Genomic DNA, 16,158 nt, shown 5'->3' with positions numbered 1-16,158 from the left:
TTAGGCAGTCACATGTACAGACACCAATTTAGAGCTTTGCGCATGTGTGACAAAATTAAAAATGGCTCGCCCCAGATGGCAGATTTTTGGCTCAAAGCAAACCTATCATGCTGGCAGCAACTGCTACTACAGTTTCTTTAATAAAGCCAAAATTCAGGAAACAATTTGGACGAATTGGCGTTACTGCGTGTGCGACTGCAGAGCAGAAAGACTGGAGGAGCTGTGTACCGCTGCATTTTCACTATTTTAACAATACTCTTCCAATTCCCAACAGCTGTTACTCCGCATGTGCATGCATGCGCACTCACAGGAGTTGGAGAACTCGACAAGTGAGTTGTGCGCTATGCTGTGCTATAGAAATCTTCCCGGTTTAGTGTTAAAGGAGGACTATGGGGTTAGGGCTTTTCCCCATAGTTCTCCTTAGGGTAACGGGAGGACACAACTAGCGTCCTCCCATCACCCTAAGCTCGGTATACTGCAAGCTACAGCTCGCGGTATACTGAGACGCCGCAGCTGAAGCGGATCACGACAATTATGTCTGGATCCGCCCAGCTGCGTGAGTGACAGCTGGCTCTGCCTATCTAGAGGCCGAGCCAGCTGTACCCGCCCCCTCCCCATCCGTTCCGCCAGTCAGCGCTGCGGATCGGAGCGGGGAGGGGGGAATCCAGCCACTCCCCTGTCACGACAGAGAGCTGTGACAGGATTGAGAAGTGAGCGAACGCCGGTATGTGTTCGCTCATTTCCAGATCTACTGAGCCGACCTGTGACAGTCTCATTGTCACAGGTCGGTTAGTACTATGAGGTGAGTGAAAAGCACTCACCTCATAGTTCTCCTTTAAGCTGTTGGGCATGCGCACTAACACCAACTCGTCTAAATCTCCTGCTGGCAAGATGACATAATTGGAGATTTCGATAAATTGGCTCTTTCGACAGAACACCGGGCAGCTGGAATCTGACACTCACAATCTGACAGCTGCCACGGCTGGCGCAGGTGTGTGCACAAACTGTGTGCATGCAGCATTTAGCTCCGACGGCAGGAAGCAATACATTCTTGCCAGTGGCCAACCATGTGGAAGGGGCCTAAAAGATCCAATAAAATTTGCAGAGCTGGAACTTTTGACCCTTTTTTCACTGGTCAAACAATCATTGTATATTCTTCCTTTTACCTCAAGCTAACTGAACCTACATTCTTTCACTTACTGTACATGAAAGTGTCACTTCAATATTATCTTGTATTGTTGTATGTATACAACTGTGTATTTTGCAAATAATCTTTACAGTTTATAAGAATAATAGAATTTTTGTACTAAAAATCGAAAAAACTTTTCTTGGAGTCCATTGAGGGACACAGGTACTCAGATACAGTTACATTATACTGCCACCTACAGGTTTACACACTGCCAAACAGAAAAAGTGTAAGCCAGCCTGCAAAACCCCTCCTCTACCCAGCATGCCTTAGTTTTGTGGGAAACCAGTACCAAGCGAAAGACCTTTCTCCCTCGATTCACACACAAAAAAAAAAAAGATTTTACGGTAAAAAAAATAACAAATATTTTCTTTATCATCTATTGAGGGTCACAGGAGTTCAGATATAGTTGGAATGTTTAATAGTTGTCCAACTGAGGGGTGGACAATAGCCACTGACAGGCCCACGAGCCCGGACTGAAGATTGTTTGAAAGTCAGAACCACCTGAAAAACCAACACTCGAATCTGAATCAGTTGAGGTAAAGTGCTCTGCAAGACAGGGGGAGCTGCCAACAACCAGAGAATTGCCACAGAGGATCAACCTGATCCAAAAAGAGCAGGATAGAGGAGATCATAGCCAGAGGACAACTCCACTGAACTCAAAGATACACTGAACCAGCACCAGTGAAAAGCTTTGAAAACCCCCCCCCACAAAACAGGTGGAACAAAATAATCACCTGAATAAGGAACAACAGTACCACAACATAATGTGGTCAACTTGAACAAAATCACTGGGGCAAGCTGCCTCAATGCAGTTTCCCCTAACAGAGTGAAAACCCTGTGTTCTGAGGGGCCAGACTGAAGCCATTGGTTTGGAGCCACCCTGACAAGTGATGTTCCCCCAGAATGGAGGAAAAAGACAACCCTGCTCATCTGAAGATATTGATGGGTCATTTAAAGGAACAACCTGATCCATACAATCTGGATGTCTTGCTCAGAGCACAGGCCCATAGCAAAACAGAGGGGGGGCAAGAGGGAGTGAGAATCCTGACCATCCTGAGAGGTCATTCCCCCAATGCTCTACACACCCCTGATGGGAGGGTCTGTACTACTTTGTCACTACTGACAAAAGGATTTATTGACACACCGGGTTTAGACCTGTTTAGCAAGGGCTGAAGCTGAACAGCCTCACCCTCCAGTGACAGGTGCTATCAATAGACACTTGCAAAGCCCTTATTTAGTTGGATCTTGCAGCTGTTAGGCCCTTCAAAAGGGTGCTGAATGCAAGGGTCCAAAAGGGACCCTTAAAGGAGATTGTCTGAACATCCCACGATTGGGATGCCAGGAAAGGGCACTAGGTTGATCACAAGGGTTAATGCACCGAGAAGTAGAAAGTGTCTTGTAAGGAAGCTGAGGGGCCAGGTCCGTATTTAGGTAGAGAGCAACCAGAACAGATCCTAGTCAACCTTGTAGGTTAGGAAGTCATTCTGTAGAGGAGGAATGCATGGTACCCGTAGGGTACCGTAATTTTAGTTACGGTAATTTTTAGTACCCGTAATTTTAACACTAATCAGGGACAGAGGATACTCCTGAGGAAGGAAGTGAGTGCCCATTTGGACAGGGGAAAGAGGTTGCGGGGAAACCAAGGAGACAGTGGAGGAGCAGCCAAAGAAAGTGCCAGAGACAAGGGGTTAGCCTCTGCACTAAAAGAGGTGACCTCTGCAACAAAATGCCAGAGCGGCAAACTACCCAAGGAACCAATCTGGATGCAAAATTAGCCCAAAACTTGAAGAAGTGTGCTGCACCTTTATGCAAAAGGCTTAGTGGACCTCTGGATTCGAGGCCTATGGGCTAAGTGGAAGTCAGACATAATAATTTCGTTTTAAACGTCATAGTAGTGTTACATATATATGAAACAGGTGAGCATAACTCAGCAATTATTTATTAAAAAGGGGAAGAAAGTAATATAATTCAATTGATGAGGAGAACATTAAACAGAAGGAACAATTAGACAGTAAAATCCATACAAATGAAGAGGCACAGTCATAAACACTGGATAAATTCAGAAATACATCAAGTTACTTGGAAACAAATTATAAGTATTGCTAAGCCCTAAGTTAGTCCAAGGCAGAGTGACTGACTAAGAAGCTCACCTGAGTTGCTGACGACTGACAAGAAGTTGAGGATGTCGATGACGAAATCACTGGAATGTCAGACTGCACAGCTGCAACAGTGGCAGCAGGTGTAAAAATGAGCTGTAAACCAATAACAAATAAACATAAGGATACAAAAAGATATTATACCACCCAACTTCTTACCAAAGGCAGTCTTTCTGTATTACTGTTCTACCCTTGCTGCTCTGAATTGAAGATGCTGTCTAGTCCACATGTTTGTTATCAATGCAACCATTTAGTACACTGCTAGCAATATTTATGCACTGTAGGAGTTAGTAACCTACCAAATGCATAGGAAAACAAAGTATGCAGAATTGGTTTTAGAGATTTTAACATCTCTAGCCAAATTATTTTTAGTTTTGGATAGACTGGGACAGGGTTAGGACTCCTCTCAGGTTTTCATTACTGTCTGTTGTAATCACCCTCTCTATATATCCAGGTGGGAGACCATTGTTACTGGAACCGAAAGTGATGGAAAATCCAAAATTGTACAGTTGTCACAACAACAGTAAATTAGGGCACATCTTCCAAAAGGGTATGTATTCCAGAATCCTGCTGCACTCCTTACCGGGTATCCCTGTCAGCGTGGGTGCTCGAAGTGACCACGGATGGAGCTGTCAATGCTGAAACTTGTGAAAGATGTCACCAGCACACCATATTGAAGAACAGTGAAGAACACATCTGTTTATTGACGCTTCATGTCAAAACAAATAGCAACGTTTCGGGGCCACACAGGGTCCCCTTCATCAGGCTTGATATGACAATACAGCTAAAGAAAAAAATGATCTTACAGGTGAAACTCGAATAATTAGAATATCGTGCAAAAGTAATTGCAGTAAGTGCTGCAAAAGGGGCCCAAACCAAGTACTGAGTACATATGCATGCTTGTACTTTTCAGAGGTCCAATATTGTTCTATGTACATTCCTTGTTTTATTGATTGCATGTAATAATCTACTTTTTTGAGGTTGTGGATTTGGGGTTCTTGGGGTTTTCATGAGCTGTAAGCCATAATCATCACAATTATGACAAATCACGGCTTGAACTATCTTGCTTTGCATGTAATGAGTCTATCTCATATATTAGTTTCACCTTTTAAGTTGCATTAGTGAAAAAAATGAACTTTGCACGATATTCTAATTATTCGAGTTTCACCTGTATATAGCTAAACCAACAGTGCAAATGAAGAGAAAACAACTCCCACCCACCCCCTGACATCATGTTCCCACCAAAAACCATTCAAAACTTTGTAATTTTACATGAAGACAGTGTGTATATCATTTCCATAACAGTAATAAAAGCATATCATAAACTCATCAAACATGACATAGTGAAGATGTTCCAGAAGACAATAAAAATTGATTTAAATAAAGCCATACTATTCTGATAAATGAATGTCATGGTTACATGCAAACTAACCTGCAGATGTGTGGTGAGCACTCACATGTTTTGTCATGTGCTTAACAAGACCTAATTGGTTGTAGGGAGCTATCGCCACACCCCCTCCCATGTGTGGGACGGACTGCAGCATTTAAATGTGTGCAACTCTATAGACAAACAACCTAAAATACCTGCAGATGCGTGGTAAACACTCACATGTTTTGTCATGTGCTTAACAAGAAGTAATTGGTTGTAGGAAACTATCGTCACACCCCTCACCTGCCCAGTGGAAGGGACTGCAATATTCCAATTTGTGCAACTGTGTAGATAAACCACCTAAAACGATTACTCTTGTGCATGCACAATCGTACCCGCGGCATTTTAGACATATGGTCTCTGTTATTGATAATATGAAATCACCTGCACTCCATACAGCATACAGACCTTAATGGAAGGTCGGTGCTTGAAGTGACAACACGGATGGCGCTGTGTCAGATACAGCCCATAATAGCAGTCACCAGCACTCGATGATATGTGCAAGAAGTAAAGCACTTTTTATTAAATTGTCACATGCGTCATACAGCCAACGTTTTGGGGCCACACAGGGTTCGTATAGTGACTATGTCGCCCAGAAGAAGGGACCCTGTGTGGCCCCTGGGGACTTCTATTATCATATGGTGTCTGCTGGCGCATGCGCACTCGTAACCGGAATGTTTTAACATATGTAGTGTCTGATAGCCCAAGTATGTGAAGATGCAGTGTAACTAGGAGGAACTGCAAAGTTTTTGAATAGTTTTTGGTGGGAACATGATGTCACAGTGATGTCAGGGAGTGGTTTTCTCTTCATTAGCATCGTTTTTTCTTTAGCTGCATTGTCATTTCAAGCCTGATGAAGGGGACCCTGTGTGGCCCCCGAAATGTTGCTATTTGTTTTGACATGAAGCGTCAATAAACAGACGTGTTCTTCACTTCAATATGGTGTGCTGGTGACATCTTTAATAATCTTACAAAAGGGGACACCTATTCTGGTGACAAATGTGTCAGGAGGGAATTCCACTTACTTAGCAGAGATCTCTTCTCACTTTTAGTTGTGTCTCTGTAACAGGAAGTGAAGGAAAAACTCCCAAATGGCAACCAATAGTAGGTGCTTGCCTTTTATTACTAATGAGGAAACAATCAATTTACTATACATGAACCAATCAAGGAAATCATCCAAGCCGTAGGAAAATGTTATACTGGCATTCATTTATTAATGTTTGTGAAATGAGAACTGTTTATTACACTGCAGCAATATAAATTTAAAATGACAAAATAATGAGTCCTTTTGATTGATAGTTTGAAGTCAACACAGATGGCTCTTTTTAAAGACACTTGGTAAATGAAGTTCATTGTCTAACTCAATGATGTAAAGTTTGGACAGCTATAAAATGTCAAGTTTACAGATCTTATATGTAACAAGCAAAATGTAGACATTTCCATGGGCTCAATGACTAGTGGATCATTTGCCCTAAAAACAGAATTTATCAACAATCAAAAAACCAAATCAAAAATGTAAATCTGAACATTTGACATCTAATTGGCTGTAATTATTTGCTTTCCTCCAACCTTTTAATTTTGTATGAGAAACCCAGCATAAGAAGTAGACTTGTAAACAGAGTAATGATTCATGGAATTTAGATTTGTGAAGCTATCCAACAACATTATAGAAGGCTATGGCACTAGACAATGTGTTAGAAAACACCAAATAAATGATGCAAATCAAACTAATTAATGCAATATGAACTTCCTGGAAATCATGTACTATTGTCATTGTATTTCCTGGCACAGAGATATGTGATCTCATTCACATATGTTTGCTGGGTTAAAATTACAGGGTTCATCATGTACGGACAATTACATCACACCACTGAACAAAGAGACACTCACCATTTGAGCCCGCAGGTACATCTGAGCCTGGCTTGCACTCAGCGTGGGTGATGTACTTCCCAGTAGCATTGTTTTTTGGGTGATACTGCTGCTTGTAGTGCTAGATGTTTGTGATCGACTTATAATTTGGGTAGGTGGAGGTGAAGACGATAGATTAAGCTAGTAGAAATTGAAATTGAATAGATTAAGCTTGTAGAAACAAAACAGATATATATTTAGTTCAGTTTACCTTTGCGAAGAGTCCACAATAAAATTATATGTAGAAAATTAACAATAGGTCAAAGGTTATCTTATCCTAATGTGATGCCCATGTGCTCCTTTCCTTTAGCTAAATTATAAATAGCTGCACCCGAGAGGGCAAGGAACTTTATTACTGTGTATCTTGGAGCTGAATCCCAGGAATCTAACAATATATAGTTAAATAGTTAGTCCGGTTGAAAAAGGATATATTCACAATTCAAGATCTTTTCAAGCTTTGGTTGGAAAAGGGCTTTACCCTTTTACCATGTGCCAACAGCTAAAACACATTCTTTGCATGTGATAAACACAAAGCAAACATACCCATAAATATACACTGGTCAGTTTTTGCTTCCTGAAAACAAGAAGGATTTCCTAGATAAGGTGCCCCGTTTCGCCTTTCATTTTCCAGAATCCTCTTTTCTCTCACATATAATATAGAACTACCCTCTATTTGTGAAACAAAAACAAAGCCAAAGGGAGGCAAACCAAATTCTTATTTATGGTTCATTACCTCTTAATTTACAGTTTATGTATAAAGCCCACCAATTAGCATTTGTTTTTAAACTAGACTGCGTTCTCAGGGTCTACTAGGAATACAAAGGCTTTTGATACGGTACCACACAAACGCTTGCTACACAAGCTGAGGGCTATGGGCATAGATGAGGTGGTGTGTACGTGGATAGAGAACTGGCTACGGGAACGTGTCCAGAGGGTATCTGTAAATGGCACCTTTTCAGACTGGGCTAGTGTAATGAGCGGTGTGCCTCAGGGTTCTGTGCTGGGTCCCATATTGTTCAACTTATTTATTAATGACATCGGGGAGGGTGTTAACAGCGATATTTCCGTGTTTGCGGATGACACCAAAATAGGGAGGGTAATAGACACGGACTTAGACACTATAACATTACAGGAGGACCTGGATAAAATAGGGGAGTGGGCATTAATGTGGCAGATGAGGTTTAATGTCGATAAATGCAAAGTAATGCACTTTGGAATTAAAAATAAACAAATGGGTTATACAATTATGGGTATGCCGCTGGGGAAGTCAGAAATGGAGAAGGATTTGGGGGTCATTGTAGACCACAAACTGAAAGGTAGTTTGCAGTGCCAGGCTGCTGTAAACAAAGCTAGCAGGGTCTTGTCCTGTATTAAAAAGGGGATGTATTGCAGGGACAAGTCTATAATTTTGCCACTTTATAGATCATTGGTTCGACCTCATCTGGAGTATGCGGTCCAGTTCTGGTCACTAGTACTAAGAAAAGATGTCCTTGAGTTGGAAAAAGTCCAGCGAAGGGCAACCAAACTAATTAGGGGTATGGAGGACCAGAGCTACGAGACGAGGCTACTAAATTTAAACATGTTCACATTAGAGGTGAGGAGATTAAGGGGGGATATGATTTCCATGTACAAAATGTTCAATGGTGGTAGCAACATTAGCGATAAACTGTTTAAAATTAACTCCGTTACAAAAACTAGAGGCCATCACCTAAAATTGGTGGGAAAAAAATTCCAGCACAAGGGGCGAAGGAGGTTCTTCACAGTAAGATCAGTTAGGGTCTGGAACTCACTGCCACAGGCGGTGATTTCAGCAAATAATGTGGAATTGTTCAAGAAACTTTTGGACAATTTCTTAAGGGACCGTAATATACAGGGGTACAGGTAATATACAGGGGTACAGGTAACATACAGGGGTACAGGTAATATACAGGGGTACAGGTACTCCTAGAATGAGATCCTAATAGGTTGGACTTGATGGACTAATGTCTTTATTCAACCTCATATACTATGTAACTAGTGATTAAACAGGTTCTATCACTAGACATAGCTACAAAGGTGCTAAGTGAAAAGCCATTAATAATATGGTGTCTAATTATCAATGTCTTCACAAAAGAATCATACAACTTTTACCCAGGATTCATACATTTTTATAACCAAAACCTACTAGCTAAATGAGGGATTTTTGGGTGAAAGTTGCATGACTGTTGTGTGAAAAAAGTCTATAAACAGAACCCTATGTCTCTCTTTATCTCTTTTACAGGGATCTGGGTTTTAACAAAGGAAACCTAGAACGGAACAGCCCCATATCCTGGCTACAACGCCATCTTGTACAAACAAGAAAAAGAGCCGCTCAATCTCCTAAAGGAACTGCAGTGCTCGGTGAAGGTCTCTGCTTAACCTGGAACAAATGCAAATACGAGGAAACCGGCACTCCAAAGGATCCTCTTCAAATGTAGATTTTATTGATATGTCATAAAACCAGCATACAGAAACTTGCTGACATATTTCAGCACGTCAGAGGGCCTTAGTCATAGAAATAAAAATCCAACAATACAAAATCTTTAGAAAAAAACCATCCCCATACAACTACTATGGACAAAGACTGACATCTGGTAAATGAACTCATTCCACACACGGAGAGCCACTTCTCTTTTAAGAATTAGTCTAATTTATTTATATGATCTTTTTTGTATAGTAAATGTAAATTATACATTTGTGTCATGTTACGATGGGGTTAGATGATTTGTCTGGATCTCTGGAATGTGTATAATAATGGGTTAATTTGTATAGTGCAGGATATAGTATGACCTTTCGCTTCTCTCCATGTGTGGAATGAGTTAATTTTCCAGGTGTCGGTCTTTGTCCATAGTGGTTGTATGAGAATGGGTTTGTTCAAAGACTTTGTATTTAAGATTTTGTATTGTTGGATTTTAATTGCTATGACTAAAGGGCCTTTGAGGGGCTCAAATGCGTCCCCAAATTTCTGTATGCTGGTTTTACACCGTATTAATAAAGTCTACATTTGAACAGGATCCTTTGGAGTGCCGGTTTCCTTGTAACAACCATCTTGCATGCTTGTTATAAACAAGAGAACCTCAAATATCCACTGGTAAAAATGTACATATTTGGGGGGCTGTAGAAATGTCAAAGTGAAAATATAATTATTAAAAAAGTATATATTTTATTTATAAATTGTAGATGAATTCTGGGTGGAAAAGTAAAAGTAATCTCAACAAACCAAAATAAATGAACCATGAATATGATAAAAAATAGTTTTCTTTGTGTGAGATAAAAATTGTGTATCCTATTAATTTCATAGCTATTATAGTATAGTTATATCCACTAAACATTATAACATGAGCCGTGTCCAGTTTCAGAATAGAAAATAGAAAACCCTTTTTTATTTTCCCTCTAAATGAACAGAAGCTTGGCTCCTCTTCTTTTTTTAAATATTCAACCACTAGATGGATCTCTCTTCTACTTTGGGACATGTTCTACTCAATACACTAATTACACCGCAATAAAATAAATGACATTAATTACCAAACAGTGGAAAGCAACATCTTAGCTAACATGGCTGAATATCATTGTGAGAAAGTCTAAAAGCGAAATAATGCTTTTACAGAACAACAGTTTTATTATTTACAAATAAATATAGTTTGATTATGAGAAGGTTGGAGGACAATACATTCTAAAGGTCAGTGGTAGCACTGGGAACAATGGATTTGCTGGCACTTACAGATGGCTGTGGGACATTTGATTGCTGGTTAGCTGTAGTGGGGGAAACAGACTGCCTGTCGCCAGACACACCTGCCTAGAGACAAGGACAATAATAAGAAAACATTAAAAACATGAGGAATTACATATTGTACAGTAATATTAAAGTCATTGGGCATATAACACATGACCAGCTCTAACAGCATTGTAAAGGGAAAGTATAGTGTTTTTCAGTGAGTACATATTTTGAGTTAGTATAACAGCATGACATTTAAAGTAATTTCTTATATGACATTTTTGCATGCTTGCCTTTCCATATGTTTTCATATATTAGCCACACAGAGAATGCATTGTTTTCAATGACTTTTATTGCGAAAAGGAGCAGTAAAGTACAATCGTAGCAGGAAGTAGAATCTAAGCATGTAATGAGCAAATAGGACTGTCCCCAAGGACATATATAATTACAAACATGCATACTATAGAAACAAGTTTTTTTCTAAAATATGAATACCCATTGACAACATTATTTACCCCAAGCTAATCTCTTTCACATGTATCTAAAATAATTTAATAGTATACATTCCCTTTAACACCAGATAATATATGAATTTGTCACCTAGTCTGATGAAAACATTTTTGAGAATAAGACAGTTGCCTCTATTTTAACCCCTTCGTGACTGACGACGTACAGTGTACGTCGCCAGCATCGGGGCTGTTTAAACAGACTCCCGGCGACTTTTGCCGCCGGGACTCTGTTTAAACTTGTAGAGCCGACTGTCGGCTTTACAACAGAAGCGATCCTGGCGACTTACCTGTCGCCAGATCGCTTCTGTGTCCCGAAGAAGGGGCCGCCCCCCCCGCCGGACACCCCCGCCGTGCTTCCCGGGCTCCGTTGCCCCTCCTACGGGCCCGGGACCGGCGATCTTTGTGTCCGCGGGGAGCTGGGGAGGAGGTCGACGAACTTCCGTTCATCGATCCCCTCCCCGTTCTATGGGACCGGGAGCGATGCAGATTGCATCACTTCCGGTCCCTGGGCTGTCAGTTCTGGGCTCCTGCAGCCCAGCTATAAGCTATTGAAGTGCGATCTGCACTTCAATAGCTCATTTCTAGTGTAAAGGTGACACTGAGGGTCTTTTGGACCCCCAGCATCACCTTAAAGAGGACCTGTCACCACCATCTGCTATTACATGGGGGGGCTTGCAAGCCCCCCCATGTGATAGCAGTCAAAGTAAAGTAAAAAAAAAACAAAAAACAGTTTTTAAAATTAAAATGAAATAAAATAAATCTAATAAAAAAAAAAAAAAATTTAAAAGTACCCCGCCCCCGCGAGCACGCGCGTCGCCACGTAAACACGCGTCGGGTGCGCCTACGCATGAAAACGACGAACGCGCTACACATGTTGGGTATCGCCGCGCACGCCGGAGTGAGAGCAATAATCCTAGGGCCAGTATTTTGGGGTATTTCTAAATTGATGACCTGTGGGGGCTTTTAAAGTGTCTTTTATTGACTTTTTGGGGTACTGCAGTTTTTCGCTGTTTCACGGTCGCACGCAATCTGTAAACTGGGCATGTTGGGTATCGTTTTACTCGTTGTAACCTCATCTTTTATATTTCATTTAAAAAATGGGTAATTTGTTGTGTTTTGGGGCATTTAATTACATTTGTCACTAAATTTTGGGGTTTAATAAGGAGTTGCGCTAATATTGCGCAACATAAAAATTTTCAACTACCACCATTTTATTCTATAGGGTCTTGGCATTCAGAAAATATATAATGTTGGGGGGTTTTACGTCATTTTCAGGCCTAAAATGTGGAATATAACATGGGTGCAAAAATTGAAAAAAGGGCCTCAGTCATGAAGGGGTTAAAAAGGGGGAACTTTGAGCAGGTGACTACTTTATGTGAAATTGGTAAAGGGTCACTTCACCTAAATGTGACATTTCAGTTTACACTTCTGTTGTTTCCACTCCTCCTGTTGCATTCTCCATAACAAAAAATAAATAAAAATAAAGCAGGGACAGTGGGACCTTCTAATAATGATCATGGCAGATGTGTAGACCTGGGAACTTAAATGCAGAGATTTCTCCAATGCATTACTGGTGCTTTAACTCTCCTGTATCTACCAGATTTGTGGAGCCTTTAGCTATGTTAAACACAAGAAGGACAGACACAAGAAGGACTCCGGACAGAGCTATTCTTAACCCTTGGAGTGGGGCTACTCCAGCACTGCAAGTGTTAAGTGCTCATTTTCGTCTAGGGATGAAAATAAAAAAGTTATACTCACCTGAACCTTGGAGCCAGCTGGCTGTTAGACTGTTCTCTGCAGCCTCTCTCCCCCTCCGCTCAGGCAGGCTAAGGTCCTGTGAGTCATCACATCCTATACAGTGTATTGGATATGAGGAAAACGACGGACGTTTCATCGCTGGAGCGGAGGAAAGGAGAAGCTGCAGGGACCAGTCTAACCACCAGCCGGCTCTGAGGTTTAGGCAAGTATACATTTTTAGTTTTAACCCTAGAAAACAAGCACTTAACCCTTGGAGTGCGGGTGGGACCCCACTGCAAGGGTTAAGAATAATTCTACCCGGAAGTCTTCTTGAATCATACACATATCTTTTGTTCCTGATTAATGTAATGATGACCCACCCAAAGTGTGAGCTGTATGAAAATGTTGAAATGTGCTCCAAGTTGGATATTAGTACCTCCGGCCTGCTCAGTTGTCAGTATTTTAACTAATCTGAATATACACTTTAGCCAATCTTAAAAAAAATTATAGTACCATGACTGCATAAACTGGCATCAGTTGGAAAATCAAACATATCAGTTGAATATATTGCTATAAATATATAGGTTGAGTATTTTTCAGCACATACACCAGCAACAAGAAAGAATCCTTCAAAGATTATATACTTGTGGATAAATCCATCATCAGAACTAAAGGTAATGAAGGTATGGGAATGCTGAAAGAAGTCTCAGGCACTCAATAGTATGTGTTAAATTTAGCACCATCATCAGAAATCACTGGCTTCTCTACAAGAGATAACTATGCTGTTTTTGAATGCTTTGCCTATTAAAGTCTATAGGACAACTGAATTCTAGGTACTTGAGATGGCAGTGTAATTAAAAGACCATGTAAGATATGCATCAGAATGAGGGGCTTCACCTACAGTTTCATTGTCATTATTGTGTAAAGAGAAAACTTCGTCCTGAAACTATTCTTTACTGATCTCCCTTTGAGCTGGTGTATTACTGCCTGTTCAAGTGTTACTAAGCTCACTCACCCTGGATACTGATCTGCCCCTTTGTATGACTATATAGGAGTACAGCTTGCTGCAACACCCAGTATCCATCAATCACAAGAATGGAGGCTAGGTGTATTGCAGTGGATGAAGTCTGGAGGAGGGAGAAGGCAGTCACTTACAGTCTCACATTGCAGCCCAATCTGCATTCCCCGAATAGCTGCAGTGCCTGCAGGAATACAAAATCCTGGAGTCTTCCAAATCATCACAAACACTATGTGTGTCTTGCTATGAGACCCTCCTATTGACCACCATCATATAATCTGAAGAACAGCAGCAAAGTACGACACTTAGCACACGTTGGGAATGATACAATATAAATAAGGTAAGCTTTATCCAAAGAAAACAATATTTTATAAATGGGGAAATTACAACACACTGGACAATTTTTCAAGAGCCTGGAGTATGGCTTTAACAGGCTCCTGCAACATCAGATATACAGAAACAATTTAAAAGATCAAGGCAACAATTCAGTAAGACAATGTTTACAGAGCTGATTAATCATTCATTTTTTTCTTTTCATCTAGCCATTTTGTTATCATTCATATCTATTTACTCAGTTATCTATTTGGATCACAAAAGATAGCTTACAAGTGCCACCAGAATCTTCCGCAATCTATGTAAATGAGTAAATATATTTTCATGTTACCCAGACTATCTATGGTAATCTCTCACAACACTTGCCTTGTTAAATGTGTAGTGCATTACAACACCATCATGTTATGTTTAAAAAAAACTGCCCCACCACCAGAATTCAGAGAAATATTTGGGTATGATGGCAGAACTCCCCTGACTCAACATAATGTAGTGTTCAAGGCTATAGCAGCCAATCACTAAGTCTAAGCACTGTCATGTAGGAGCAATGGGGGTGTCCACAGCCCTGTGTAGGTGTGTATTGTTCACAGAAATCTAGGCATATTTGCATAACTCCAGACATGATCTGCATGCATTGCATAGAGAAGCAATGACATCGCTGGGTCTAAATAAGGCATGTATTAAAAACAGAAAGGTTTTATTTAAAAATGTTATTAGCATGTTGATGAAGGGCAAAGGAGAACACTAAAGGCAAAATATACTTCAACTTCAACAAGTATTTGGCTATACACAAGACAAAAGGGCATTCAAGTTTTGAAGTACTGCCACAATTTATGATATTCATTTTCCCATTATAGTAGTAAAAGGAAACATTGCTTAAGGCAATACATAGTATTATTCACAATTCTAGGATTTTTGTCTTAACTTTAAAATCCATTTCTTGGAGTACATCACAGGACACAGAATGGTATCCTTAGACTTAGACCACTGGGTTATACTGTCACCTTCAGGAGACTGGACACTAGCAAAGCAAAGCAAAGCATAGCTGTAAAGGACAGCCCAGTATGATCTCTCCCAGTGAGACTTGGTTTTGTAGCAAGATTAAAATAGGAGTGGATTACAAGAGACAGAGGAGAGGGACCTGTGATGTACTCCAAAAAAAAGGATTTTACAGGTAAGGCAAAAATCTTATTTTCGTTATCATACATCAGAGGACACAGGATGGTAATCATAGACCACTGGGATGTCCAAAAGCAGTTCAATTGAGGGGTGGGCAACAAAGCAACGAAGCCAACAGACTTACAACCCTACAGACACCTACCCCCGAGGTCATAAGCTAGGCAAATGAGCTTTCAAGTACCACAATGAAGGAGAAACAAGCAGGCTGTCCAAGGACCTACCAGGATGACAAACTGAGAGAGATAAGCTTGAACAGTGCGCACCCCATCCAGACAATAATAAGGAAATCTCCAAAGGATGTTAGGGGCAGGGCAGAGAGAACGTAGAAAAACATCCACATTAAAGTAAAGAAGGAAAACTATCTTAGAAAGGAAAAATAGGCTATGGAGTCAAAACAACCTTGTCACTGTGAAGAACAACAAAAGATTCCTTAAAGGTAAAGACCACCACCTTGTTAACTTGCCTCGCAGAAGTGATGGTGATGAGAAGACAATTTTGCAAGCAAGGACAGAAAGTAAATCCATGATGGGTTCAGCCTAGAAGGACCAACAGAACCCAGTTTGAGATCCCACAGTCACTTGAAAAAAGTACAGGAACAACAATGCAAATAACACACTGTAACAGCAGAACAAATCCAGGTCTGGAAATGTGCAGACTGCATCACAAGGGCACCCCTAAACATAGGAGTTAAGTCAAACTAAACTTCCCCACGTCATCCAAATGGTATGTTAGTAAAACAAGGGGTGAGTACCACAAGGGGTACTCACAGACCACTTACCCACAAGGAGTACTCACAGAGCAGGCAGGGTCCAAGGTTGCATGTGGCTAAGTCACCATGGGCCCGCATACAAACAGTGTGCAAGTGAGGAGGGCTACTCACAGACCAACTGCGGAGAAGGGGGAGGTAAAGGTCAACCATAGGTCACTGTGCAAATGAAATATAAATAAGACAGTACCAACAAGGGATACT

The 16,158-nt window shown here is 40.8% G+C and overlaps 1 protein-coding gene across 1 annotated transcript in view; it reads right to left on the bottom strand.

The window, feature by feature from the left end:
• The window catches only part of PHC3 (polyhomeotic homolog 3), a 67,409-nt gene that overhangs the window by 28,945 nt on the left and 22,306 nt on the right, over window positions 1-16,158 (bottom strand). The window contains exons 4-6 of the mRNA XM_018553764.1: window positions 10,422-10,496; window positions 6,665-6,823; window positions 3,340-3,441 (exon numbers count right to left, since the gene is read on the bottom strand). Of these exons, the coding sequence (XP_018409266.1) occupies window positions 3,340-3,441; window positions 6,665-6,823; window positions 10,422-10,496 (336 nt within the window). The remainder of the gene's footprint in view (window positions 1-3,339; window positions 3,442-6,664; window positions 6,824-10,421; window positions 10,497-16,158) is intronic.

Source organism: Nanorana parkeri, unplaced genomic scaffold (assembly GCF_000935625.1).
Source record: "Nanorana parkeri isolate BGI_ZX_2015 unplaced genomic scaffold, ASM93562v1 scaffold129, whole genome shotgun sequence".
NCBI lineage: Eukaryota > Metazoa > Chordata > Amphibia > Anura > Dicroglossidae > Nanorana > Nanorana parkeri.
The sequence above is the reverse complement of the archived record's forward strand: the minus strand, read 5'-3'. Positions and strand labels throughout refer to the sequence as shown.